The sequence below is a fragment of the Bidens hawaiensis genome, unplaced genomic scaffold, assembly GCF_021521415.1.
Source record: "Bidens hawaiensis isolate Kalapana, Puna unplaced genomic scaffold, B.hawaiensis_p1.1 tig00021362_1, whole genome shotgun sequence".
NCBI classification, from domain to species: domain Eukaryota; kingdom Viridiplantae; phylum Streptophyta; class Magnoliopsida; order Asterales; family Asteraceae; genus Bidens; species Bidens hawaiensis.
In genome coordinates, this window is record NW_027493313.1 from 5,331 (window position 1) to 19,254 (window position 13,924).

Below are 13,924 nucleotides of genomic sequence, written 5' to 3' on the forward strand. Positions count from 1 at the left end.
TTTCATTCATTGAAAACGTTCTTTTCGTGAAGACTGGCAAAATCCTTAAAATTTTAAAAAATAACATATAGTCATAAACATTAAAAAGGCATTGTAAGAACAAATAAAATATTGTATATTTATATGGCTATCATTATCACTTATATAATATTATATTAAAATAATTAAATTATACATTATTATATATTAATTTGGTAATTGTTGATGAACTATACTAGCTAATAAAGGATTTCTTATATTGGGTGTATATAAAAAAGAAATAAAATTAACATCATAAATCTATTTTCATGCCCTCTCTCTTCATAATCATAATCAGTTTCATCAATAAACCATAAACCGCATCCTTAACTATGCATCTTAAAGTGGAACTTGATCATGCAGACAATCATGTCGTCGGAAACTCTGAATTATATTTTGCTACTATTGCTTTTCTCTCTACTGTAATAGGTTTAATATTTATCATGTTTTCTATTATTATCATGAAGAACTGGCCAGCATGTGGTATCAGAGCGATGTTGATTAATCAGTTCTTCATGTTTGTCATAGAATCTGGAATTAAAATCGGAAGGCATGAACTATGATCAAAACCCCTAATTTTCGTGTTATGTTTTCGTGTTTAATTACGAAGACAACTTATAAAGTGTTTAACAACTATTTAAAATCAATTAACTATACTGATATTTTCGAAATCATTAATCTTTATGTTTTAAGATTTTGATTCAAGAGAAAATTGCCTAAAGGTTATTCGAAGATGTTCTTCACGTTCATCATAAAATCGAAGAGTCATCCTTATTTTGGATGAATCGAAGGATTAAAAGAGTTATTTCCGATTTTGATTAAGATTTAATTACTTTTAAATTTTGAAATAATCTGATTATTTTTGTATGCAATATTTTTGAAATCTTGGATAAACTGAACAAATATTTTAGGCATTACTTCGTCAAAAGATCTATCAAATCATTTACATACCAATACCTATAATTATAACATTTCCATAAACTTTCGTGTAGTCATGCACAACAGCCCAAAACGATAAAAAGTATATACAAAAAAAAAAAAGAACATCTAGAACTCACCTTAATGAAGCACACGAGTAAACAAGAGCTACACACCGAAAAATAGAACAAGTACTAGAATGCCTGGAACCTGTTCATGCATACGAATGATTACTAAGGATTCTATGGACCTTCGAAGGGCATTCGTGAACAACTGATCATAGCCATAACCGCATGTATAGAGGTAGGGTAGTGAAAAGATCCAAATACCCATATAAGGTCAACCACGGGTCATCTAGGGCTTCCTCTGTAACATCTCGTTTTCAGGTTTCGATTAATAAACGAAAGTATGAGTTATTATGAATCGGGCTAGTGTTGGGTTAAATGGAATTGGGTTATGGACTTGGGTTATGAAGGAAAGAGGAAAAGACCATGGGCTTAAGCCCATGATCTAAAATTATATAAGTCATCAATACCCATTTAATTTCATTTCACACATATTCCATACACCTCCCAAAACACACACTTAATCTTTCTCTCTCTAGTTTCTCTCTCTAGCCGAAAGATAGAAGAAGAACCGATTCCGACCTAAGGTAATGATAGTATGATATTGTATGAGCTTAAACCGTTAGATATAGTAACGAAACGACGAACCGACACCGTTAAACCATTTAAGTCACGAGATTCGGGTGGATTCGGGTATAAACCGAACCTAAGATGAGCTTAGGGATCACCCTAGCTCAGATCTGGATCGAACGGGGTGAAAAACGGTGAAAAATAAGTCAAAACTTGTTTTTCCGGCGAAACCGCGTTTTTCGGGCGACGGCGCCGGAAAAGGTGTACGAGGTAAGGATGTCACGGAATGTTCCCTGACATTCTGACCTAACCCTAATTCGTTAACGGGGAGTTAACGAATTCGGGGTGATTCACCATGTAATTCGTTATAGAAAACATAGCGAACTAGCTTCAGTTAGTGTTCAATTCGTTAAGCGGAAAAGATAACGAATCACCCTTGATTCGTTATAGCCAGTTCATTAGAAGAGATAACGAATTATATGGACTATCTCGTTATATGGACTGGTTCGCTATGAACTGATTCGTTAAGAAGTCCAGTTCGTTATAGGGTTCAATTCGTTATAAGGACCAGCTCGTTATGAACCCAATTTGTTAAGAACCAAGTAACGAACCAGACCATGTTGAGATAACGAATTAGTTAACGAATTAGGCTTAATTCGTTAAGGCAAATGAGTTAGCAAATTAGAAAATAATTTAAAATTCTAATGGAAAATGTGTTAAGACAGTTAATGGAAATAAAATTTTTCGTTATCTCAACATGGTCTGGTTCGTTACTCAACGAATTAGCTCGACCCCAGTCAGGGGCTCTGCCCCTTGGACCCTGCTAGGGGCTACCGCCCCTAGACCCCGCGCCAGGGGCGTCCACCCCGGACCCCGTTCGTTTAGGGTTATAATTGGACTAGAAATACGATATGGATAGTGATAGTAATTAATACGCGTAATTGTTATATAGTTAGTCGTGCACAACTAAGGAGGGGAATAACCGTAAATGGTGAACGCAACCGCATTGAGGTGAGTTTCTAGCCCCACTTCCTTGTTATGTTTTCGGGGCTGTGTGCATACTCGATGTGATAGTTAATACACTTACCTTAAGTGGTAAGTGTATGCCTTGTATGATTTATGTATGATGATTGCTTGACGGTGCGTTAACGATCTTCGGATATTGACTGTGTCGTCATGTGGTAGCTAAAGATATGATTGATAGATACGATGTAAGATATGATGTATGTATGAATATATATGATGTATGCATAATGTATGTATGATATGTTGATGGTACGTGAACACTCTTCGGAGATTGCACGTATTGTCAAGGAAAGTTTGTAAGAACAGGTACGGTACAGTTGCATGAAACAAAGGGACCAGACCCTAATAATATCTGTGATGGTAGGGACCAGACCCTAATAATATCTGTGAGGATAGGAACCATGCCCTTTATAATATATGTGATGTTAGGGACCTGACCCTTATAATATATGTGAGGTTATAGGGCGGAAGGCTCTTTAAATAGGATGGATAGTTATATATGAAGAGTAATTATGAATAATGTACACCCCTTCGGGCACGTGTGCAAGTATGAGAACAGATTGTATGTTGTATGATTAACTAGAACTCACTCAGCATAGCTGACTTTTAGTATGCACGCAGGTGAGTAGATTGAGGCAGCTTGCATAAGACGAAGCACATGGCATGAACTTGAAGAAGCTGGCATCTCAAGAAATATTATGTTATTTTATAGACAATGTTTTATGTTTAAGTAATTTGAATGCTCGTTAAGACAAGAAAGGATGGTTATGTAATGTAATGGTTTGAATGTTTTAAATATTCCACGAATGTTTTTATTAACTCTGATATTATGAACTGCGTTGATGAGTAAATCCAACGTCCAAAGTAGGGCACCGGGTAACAGGGCCTAACATTCTCAAAAGTCACCCGCTGAACATTCCCATCACCCGCATAACTAGTCAAAGGAAGACTGAGGAAAAACTCCAGAGACTATCAGCGGGCCATTTAGGATTCCGTCAGAAGTCATCCGCATGATGTTCCCTTTATGCGCGAGATGACAGAATATTGACGTAAGCAAATCAGTTGTAACCAACTTCCTTATAGAAGATTTACGTGAAGATTCTTTCTTGAAAAGCACGTGATGTAACAATCAATTAGGGAATAATGTGCAGACACGTGTCCAGTTTGTTACAAAGAGCATCTTCTAGAAGAGGACAGTTGTATCAATAATATTCCCCCTAACTACCAGCTATAAATACCCTCTCCATCATCATGAGGTAGGCATTCACACTTCACATATTACATTAATCACTCAAAGTACTTTATCTCACTAAGAATTGTACTTATTCTCACACCGGAGGGTGGTTACAGGAAGACCCCCCTCTTGTCCTTCCCGTAACGATCTCAATGTGTTTTGTTTTGTAGGTTTCCTTCACTGGACTTGTTGAACTTTGTTTGTATTATTGTGTTATTCATTATTTAACTCGTATTCTGTGGAACAATCGGTCTAGTCTATCCAGTTTTAGATAAGTGTTTCTTCATTGGCGCCATCAGAGGTTTTGCTAGAACTCGAAGTTTATTGATTGTTTGGGTGGTATGAGTAAGTATTAGCAAAGTCTGATGGAAACTCCGGTGATGGCGAAGTGTTCTGGGGTACCCACGGGGTCTACTCCTGGTGATTTGGGACGTGTGACGGCTGAGGTACGTCGGATTTAACCAGATCTGGAAATTCTGCTCCGACGAGATCTCACCCTCAAGCTCTCAAATCTAAGAAATTCCAATCTCCGGAGGAATGGTTGTAGCTACATCAAGAGAAGGTTGTAGCTGAATACGAACATATGTTACTGGAGGAAAGAATCCGTGCACGAACGCTGACGTATGAAGATGTTCCATCCAGATCTCCATCTCCTCCTTCAACAGTTAGACGGATTTAGATGAGAGAGAGTGTCACAACTGAGGTATTTTCTGACAAAGAGATGGAGGAGAGAAATCGTGATAGAGGTCGTCCAGTTATGTGGGGATCTTCCCACAAAACTGAGTATGATCATAGTCATGCTTCTAGAAGTAGGAGAGATCCTACATACCGTGATGAGGCTAGTTACTTTAGCGATGACAGTTAGGTTTATGGAAGGGAAGAGACTAGCCGCCCGCGTGAGATGGTCAGGCATACTGAGTACTGTAGCGATGTGGAAGAAGATTTCACAAAGTCTTATCGTCCCACAACATTTGAGGATAAGTCAAAGTTTGTCCCGTGCATTGCTACAGCCCCATTTCTTGTTAATGTAAAAATTCCTACTAATTTAGGGAAGTATAATGGAATGATGGACCCAAGTGATCATCTGCTCAAATTCACTGCAGTAGGAGGAGTCATTGGTTAGACTCTGCCCTACTGGTGTCACATGTTTGCTTTAACATTGACGGGAGCTGCTCGTGAGTGGTTCGAGAAGTTACCATATGGCTAGATCAAGAATTGGGATGATTTGGTAGCCAAGTTCTCACAACATTTCAGTCAACAGAAAAAACACATGCGGGATCCTTACGAAATTTTGGATGTAATTAGATGGGACAATGATACTGTTGAATATTTCATTACCCGGCTTAATGAGGAGAGTTTGAACATTGGTGGAGTTAGTGAAGATATGATGTGTGGTGCTTTCCGCAAGAACGTGTGGAGCAGCGCCTTAGTCAGGTGTTTGACTGGAAAGGATGGAATGCCCAAAACTTGGGATGTGATTATGTCTGCAGCAAAACTCTTTGCGAGAACAAAAAAAACTTTAGGGTCTGAAAGTCCTAAACAGACAACAAAGGTGGAATTCAAGAATACGCCGGTGAATAAAGACCAACGCGGGGTTCAATTTGGTCCAGACTCCAACCATCCGCAGAAACTTCAAAAAAACCGGATGCAAAAAAATAATAAAGATCGTAAATGGGGGCAAGACAATAACAGATGGACACCGTTAACAAAGACTCCTTCAAAAATTTTAACTACAAAGAATGTGAATTTTAGGAAACCACCACCATTTATGAAGAGAACTCATTTGAATCCCAATAAGTAGTGTATGTTTCACAATGACATTGGTTATCACACTGATGAATGTTTTAGTCTAAGAAATGAGATCAAACAAGCAATCAAGCCAAGGAAGTTAGAACATTTGTTGAAAAATGTAAGACAAGAGACCCATAAACCATCCGCACAAGCTAATTCTGGACGGCCAAAAAAGCAGGTTAAGGATTTAAATGTCCACATGATCCAAGGAGGAAAAATATGCGGATACAAAAGATAAGAATTTGATTATGAGGAATGGAAGAGCGACCAGTGGTGTTCCCGCAGGTTAAAGGGGGTCCATGTATGAAGCACCCGCTAATTATCACTGCTTTGATTAGGCATTATAGGTCTCAATATGTTTTCTTTGATACAGGGAGTACATCGGATATCATGTATGAACAATATTTTGAACAGTTGAATGAAGAAGATTAGGCGAGGTTGAAACCTATTCATGCGCCGGTATCAGGTTTTGGGTACGAAGTAATGTATCCGCAAGGGGTGATTTCTTTCCCCATTACTAATATACATCTATTTATACATTTCGAATCCCATGTAAAGTTATGTTTATTAAATGCTTTGAGTTCGGTTTAGTTCGTGTTTCGTTTATATTTTATTAATTTAGGTTTTGAGTCAAGTATTACATGTTTATCGTGTTTTAAATCGTTTGGTGTCTTGAATGTTAAGCTTTAATTCTTTCTATCATATCATGTGAAGGTTAAGTTCGTGTTTTATTCGTCGATGATTCTATGATTACATGATTGCTTCACTTATTGTTTGATTTGTTTTCTTTATAGAATCATGGCTTGGTGGTTAAGGAAAAGAAGGTCTAGAAGTTCCTATTGTTACTTGGAGTTCAAGGAAAAAGAGTAATCAAGATTTAACAAGATATAGTAATAAAAGAAGAAGAAAATCGTTGGCTCCCCCTGGTACACTCCGCGCCGCGACCGGGGAGGCAAGGGCCCGTCGCGCGGCGCCTAGGCATACCGGCCTATCAATTTTTGCAAGTCCACGCCCGTTTCTCGTTATATAAACTTAAGGATTGAAAACCTAGACGAATATACAGAAGTTGGCAGCCGATTTTGAGAGAAAAACCAAGGTTTTGAAGGAGCTCTGAAGCTAGGAATCAAAGAGGATCGAGAAGGCTTTCACGGGGGTGTTCAAGGATCAATTACCAAGGGTTTTATCGCTCTAACTTTGATTCCTTGTTCATTATCATGTCTTTCTTCTTTGTTTATTGTTTGGAATTGATTTCAATAATGATTCTAGGCTAGACTTTATGTCTACCTAGGTTTGATGAACATGTTTCGATTTGATTCTTGCTTTGGACTAATGTTTTGATTATGGATTTGTTGATTTAATAGTAAAGACTTGATTTTGTTTTCATGATGCATATGAGTATTTATTATCTTGATTGATTATTAACTTTTCTTCACATAGATCTTTTATCTCTTGATTGTGTTCTTTAGATTTAGGGTTTATGTTTAATCATTACTTGGTGTTTTGATTATTGTGATTGAATAGGCCTATTAGATCATAGAAGCTAGTTGATAGTTGGTTAGGGTTTTAAATGTTCTGCTAAACTCCAATAACTGTAAGGTGAGGAGTTGTTCATGTGTCTTGGTCAATCGCATGCTAGGATAGATTAGTGACAATATTCTTGCTTATTCTGTTGATCCTTGTTCATGATGTCGTGTTTAGCTTATCAAGTTATTTAGGGCTTAGTGTTTCGTAAGATTGCTTGCTTTAGATACTATTAATTAACCCTAATTGATGACTGTGAAAAAATCAATCCAACTGATTGCTTAATAATCTAATATTCATTCTTTAGGATTTTACTTGATGCGATTGAGGGTCCTTTAGGGTTTGTTAGATGAATACGTTTAGAAATCAGTTTCCATCTCATGTTATTTGTCCATTGCTTGATGATTGTTGAAACATGGGATTCTTACCTAGGTAGATTTCTTCTCTTATTGGTTTCGATCTTGTGTTCGATTGCTTGTTTCTAGTTTACTTGTTTATTTAATTTCTTAGTTTAATATTAGTTTAAAAACCCCCTTAAAACATTAATAATAAATAGTTGAGTCTAATTAGTTATTTAACGTAATTTATAGAGTCCTGTGGGTTCGATATTCCGGACTTACTTAGCTTTAGTACAATTGATCGGTTCACTTGCCGGTGTTTTGTGTAGTTGAGTCTTAGGTCTAGTTTTTATTACTTGTTTAATTTAGTTAATATTTAATTGACTGTTTCTAGCACATCAGTTACTCTCAGTGATGGCATTTATTCGCGGACTGAAGATGCAGAATTTTTGGTCTTGCTAGCCAAGTCAAAACATGATATAAATTTGGGAAGAGAGGAAATTGGTGACTTCAATGCTAATCAATCCACGGCTCATGGTGCGGTTGGAGTCCCAACCCGCACAGGCGTATCAATCAACTGTGTTAACAAACATTGCTTTACAACATAAAGTTCGAAACCAAGTAAAATTCCAAAAACGGTGGAAAGAATTGAGCAGGAGAAATGAGCGATGAATCCAAAATTTCTGGAAAAAACAATTACATTTGGTTCCACTATTTCTGAAATAGTGAGGACATTTTTGAAGTTGCTTTTAGTGAAAAACTTGGACGTTTTTTCATGGCAACCCGCAGACATGACTGGCGTTCCAAGAGAAGCTGTATAACATAAATTGTGGGTCAATATAGCATTTACTCCAATTGTCCAAAAGAAGCAGAAGACAGGTGCTGAACAAACAAAGGCAATGAATGAGCAAGTTCAAGACTTTCTCCATGTCGGGATCATCAGAGAAATACGTTACCAAACATGAGTAGCGAATCCGGTTATCGTTCCCAAAAGTAATGGGACATGGTGAATGTGTATTGACTTTAAAGATTTAAACAAGGCATGCCCAAAGGATTGTTATCCTTTGCCAGAAATTGATCTGAAAGTCGACGATGTTGCACCGTTTAGATTTAAGTGTTTTTTTAATGCTTACAAGGGTTATCATCAGATCCGCATGACAGCTGGATATAAGGATAAAACTGCATTTCGCACATACCAAGGCACATTTTGTTATAAAATGATGTCTTTTGGGTTGAAAAATGTGGGTGCAACATACCCGCGGCTGATGGATGAAGCCTTTAAAGAGCAAATTGGGCACAACTTGGAGGTTTATATGGATGATTTGGTAGTAAAAGTGTTGTGTGATATTGAAGAAACATTCAACACTTTGAGAAAGATTAACATGAAACTTAATCCTAGCAAATGTTCATTTGGGATGGAAAAAAGCAATTTTTTGGGCGTGAAAGTTACAAGTGCGGGTTTCAAAGCTAACCCAGACAAAGTCCAAGAAATCGCCCGCATGCCTTCCCCCTCTTCCCTCAAGGAAGTGAAAACTTTGAATGGAAGGTTGGTGGCCCTAAATAGATTTCTAGCCAATCATGCGGCTAAATCTTTTCCTTTTGTATCAAAATTAAAAAAATGTTTGAAAAAAGCACATTTTTAATGGACTGCGGAAGCTGAGCAAACGTTTTTTGAAGTCAAAAAATGTTTAATGGAGTTGCCTACATTATCCGCACCACAAGTGGGGGAACCACTAACCTTGTACCTTTCAGTGTCGGATATAGCCATTAAAGCAGTATTGTTAACCAATAGGAAAACTATCAAAACACCAATTTATTATGTCATCAGAACATTGACAGATATTGAAACAAGGACACCCGATCAATGTTTTGACAAGGTATAAATTAAAGAGTGTTCTGAGCAAACCTGAATTATCCGGAAGATTGGAAAAATGGGCCATAGAGTTAGGGAAACATGCAATTGAGTAAAAACCATGACCCGCAATCAAGGGACAAGTCTTAGAAGATTTTGTCACAGAGGTTCCAAAGAACAAAGAAAAAAAGTGTTTGATTGAACAACAAATCCCTACACCACCGGAACAAGATCATGTGTGGTCATTGTTCACAGATGGTGCATCAAGTGGTGAAGGTTCTGGAGAGGGTCTTAGGTTGGTCAATCCAAAAGGTCACGAGTTCACTTATGCTATTAAGTTAGATTTCAAAAGTACTAACAACTAAGAAGAATATGAAGCATTCCTGGCAGGATCGCGGATTGCCAAGAAACTTAGTGTACAACATTTGGAAGCGCGTGTTGATTCAATGTTAATTGCGGGATAAACTAACGGGTCTTCTGAAGCTAAAAATGAAGCAATGGCCTCTTACTTGTCTCAAGCGAAGGAACTTATACGTTAGTTCACATATTGTAAAGTCATTCACATAAAAGGAAGTGAAAACAAATCTGCTGATGCTCTAAGCAAATTGGCTTCTACAAACTTTGAACACTTTGCTAAAGACATCCGCATTGAAGTTTTGGACTGCCCATCGATCCCGCAACACCAGGTGTTAGTTATACAGACGGGAGTTGATTCAGGGATGACTCTATGTATTGCATATTTGTCATACGGGATACTCCCGGAAGGAAAGTCAGCAGCTCAAACTATTCGACACAAGGCATTAAACTATCAATTGCAAGATGGGGTACTTTACCGTCGATCATTCTTAGGCCCGCTTCTCAGATGTGTTTATGCGGAAGACGCCAACTATCTGATAAGAGGAATTCACGAAGGAGTATGCGGCCTACACGCGGGTCCTAGAATGGTGGTGGCTGAGTTGATGAACGCGGGATATTACTGGCCAGGAATGCATGCCGACGTAGTAGCCGAAATTAGAAAATGTGATTCATGCCAGCGACACACACCTAATACCATAAGACAAAAGAATGAATTGGTGCCAGTATCTTCCACATGGCCATTCCAAAATTGGGAAATCGATATCATGGGACCATTCCCAGAAGGCCAGGACACGTCAAATTTTTAATGGTGGCAATCAATTATTTCACCAAATGGGTTGAAGCTAAGCCAGTTGCATCTATCACTGCTGCAAGTGTAAACAAGTTCCTATGTGAGTTTATTATTTGCCTCTTTGGCCTCCTATAAACATTGGTCAGTGGCAATGAGACTCAATTTGTGGATGGAGGGTTACAGGCGTGGCTGAAAGAATTGCAAATAAACCAAGTGTTCATATCAGTGGTTCACCCGTAGGCCAATGGCCAAGTTGAAAGAGCCAATAGGAGCATCAAAGATGGGATTAAGTCAATACTTGGAACCAAATGGACTGGGTGGGTTGATGAACTACCTTATGTACTATGGGCCTTTAAAACCCAAAAGAAAGCGAGCAACTCAGAAACGCCCTTAAGTTTGACGTATGGTACTGAAGACAAGATTCCAGTGGAGATTGGAGTTCCATCCGCAGGAATGTTATCTGACATCAACAATGAGGAGAAACTACGTTTGAATTTTAATCTCCTTGAAGAACGTCGTGAGCTAGCACTCATTCGGGAACATAATTATGAACGACTGCTTCAAAAATATTATGATTCAAAAGTCAAAATCTGCAAGTTCCATGTAGGAGATTTTGTCTTCCGTAATAACGAAGCATCAGGACAAGAGGCGTTGGGCAAACTAGCTCCAACTTCGGAAGGACCATATCGAATTAAAGAAGTTTTATATAAAGGTGCTTACAAGTTGGAAAACCTGGATGGAACCGAGATTCCAAGAAAATGGAACATTGGCCAGTTAAAGAAATGCTACATATGATGGTTCACGCGTCATTATGGCAGATTGACTTATCCATATTAATTTTTTGGCTTGCATGCCACTGATATTTAAAAGGCGATCTGTGTATCGCTTCAAGTTAAATGTTATATTTGTAAACAGGCTTGCATGCCATCTCTTGTTAAGAAATTGTTCACTTATGATATGTTGTTGTTATACCTGGTTTTCGTGCTAGAAGTGACCCGCGTGTCATTAAACTTATACCTAGCCTAGGTGCCAGAAATGACCCGCTTGCCATTAAACTTATACCTGGACTGAGTGCCAGAAGTGACCCGCATGTCATTAAACTTTTACCTAGCCTGAGTGTCAGAAGTAACCCGCGTGTCATTAAACTTATACCTGGGCTACGTGCCAAAATTGACCTGCATGTCATTAAACTTATACCTAGCCTGCATGCCAGAAGTGACCCGTGTGTCATTAAACTTATACATCCTGAGTACCAGAAGTGACCCGTGTGTCATTATACTGATACATGGCCTGCGTACCAAAAATGAAGCGGACGTCATTAAATTTATACCTAGTGTGCGTACAGAATTGACCCACGAGTCATTGAAATGATTCCTGGTATATGTACTAGAAAGTATGAATCCTTTGTTGAAAACATGTGAAAATCCTAAATTACAGTTATATTATTTGTGATGATAAAACAAAGTGAAAAGGAAAATTAGTTCACATGTATCTTTCAAAAGGGATTACATATATGAAGTTACAAATGAGTTTTCCAAAGTCATCAAACGATGAATTAGTCTTAATTCCTATTCGACATGTGTTTCTTGAGTTTGAGGTCCTTGACCTTGATCTTGGGGAGTTTCTTGATTTGGAGAAGTATGAGGAGTTGGTAGTTTGTCATCCGAAAACCCACTTAAGTATTCCTTGAGCAATTGAACACCATTGACATCCGCGGCGAATTTGGGGATTACATCTTGAAGTGGAAATGAAAGATCATCAAATTCTTTCAGCCTCCTGCTGTATTCAACTCCTACGTTACGATAATGCAGTGGATGTTCTTTGAGCGGGCGTTGGGTTTTCATATACTCAACACCTTCCTCAAAACCGACCTTGCAACCAGCCTGAGAAAAAAATGTTGAGTAACATAGAAAGACAATCACCCAACTCTTGCTCGTCTTTTATGTGGTCAATAACCTATTACACGACGACCGTAATAAGTACCTATGACAAAGTAGTAAAAGAATTTAAATAAGGAAGATAACATACATGAGAAAGACCCTCAGACATCAACCATTGTTTATCCTCCTCGGCCCGCTTGGATTTCTTCTCCAACTCATTATACCCTTCCGCAGGCTTGATATTGTCAGCCTTCAACTCTTCCACATGTTTCTCCATCTCCTCCGCCTGCTCTTTACGCAACTTCGCTTCTTCATCATATGACTTGATCACATCACCCTGCACAGCAACCTGACTTTCCAATGCAATGTTGGCTTCCAAAGCCTTAGCCAGGTCTGCCTCTTTGCATTTGGTCTCTTCACGGGCAGTAGCAAGAATGGCGTTTTGCTTTTTGCATGCCTCTTCCCATGACCGAGTTGCAGCAATTTGTCGGTCCTTATCCGCTCGAAGGGCAATCTCAACGTCTTTCAGCTTCCACTTAGCATTGTTAGCCTCTAAACACTGGTCCTCGGCAGCCATCTTCGTTTCTTCCACTTGCCTCGTCATCTCACCCAATTTCTCCCCCATGGAGATCCACTACCTGAAAATCTCCTACCCGCTAGCGACAGTGTTGGCCATAATAAAGTTAAAACTGCGGACAAGATCATGGCGGGAATGACCATGTTGAAATGCACACTCCGGAGGCGGGATCTTGTGAGTGAGAAACACAACACAAACTTTCGCACCTGTGAATCGTGATCCTTGGACTAGTGTCTAGCGTGGCATATGCAGATGGTCGTCCTCACCAGGATTGGCCATCCCATAATAGTCAAAATCAGAAGGCCGGTGGAACCTCCTGGATTCTGGAGACTATTGGGTATAGGATGTACCTCCACCACTTGCATGATGGAGGGGAGAAGAATGAGAAAAATGCGGAGGAGAATGCGGGGGAGAATGCAGTGATTCCTATGTCTCCGGCCCTCGAAGTCTTGTTCTGGATCCTTTTCTTGGAACTACAAGCGTCATCAAGAATGATAATTGTTGGCGGAGGAGATGACGGGTCCTGGCTCACTACACCATGGTCTGGTGCAAATTTTTGTCTCTACGAGCAATAGAATATGTCAAAATTCAAGATACAAAAGAAAATAATCATTGAAAGCACATGCGGAAATAAAAACTTACTTGATGGTGACCGCGTGGCTATCTCCTTGACCCGTTCCTCAAGACGTACCTTCTTCCCTTTTTTGGGCTCCGCTGCGTGTTTTTTCTTCGGTGTGCCATCATCAGTCTCGGTCGCGTCGCCAGACCTAGAAGCGCGCTGCTTCCTCTTGCGCTCAAGCTCTGCCAAAGAACGCATAGTTTCCGACAGTTCAGATGTATCGATAATAAGTTCCTTTTCCTTGCGAGGTGATGATTCGTCACTCGAAGATAACAGAAATATCACCCTATCATAAATAAGTGCATTCAAAGGACGAGGGTTGAGAAAGAACTCACCTAACTCAAAAATTGCCTCTGACACAATGAGCC

General features: G+C 39.0%; 1 protein-coding gene across 1 annotated transcript; it reads left to right on the plus strand.

Moving 5' to 3' along the window:
* The first annotated feature begins 10,495 nt into the window (after positions 1 to 10,495).
* LOC143563336 (uncharacterized) lies at positions 10,496 to 11,275 on the plus strand. Its single transcript, XM_077050900.1, has 2 exons — positions 10,496 to 10,564; positions 10,721 to 11,275. Exons 1-2 carry the CDS (start codon positions 10,496 to 10,498, stop codon positions 11,273 to 11,275), a joined length of 624 nt encoding a protein of 207 aa, XP_076907015.1.
* The last annotated feature ends 2,649 nt before the right edge of the window (positions 11,276 to 13,924 follow it).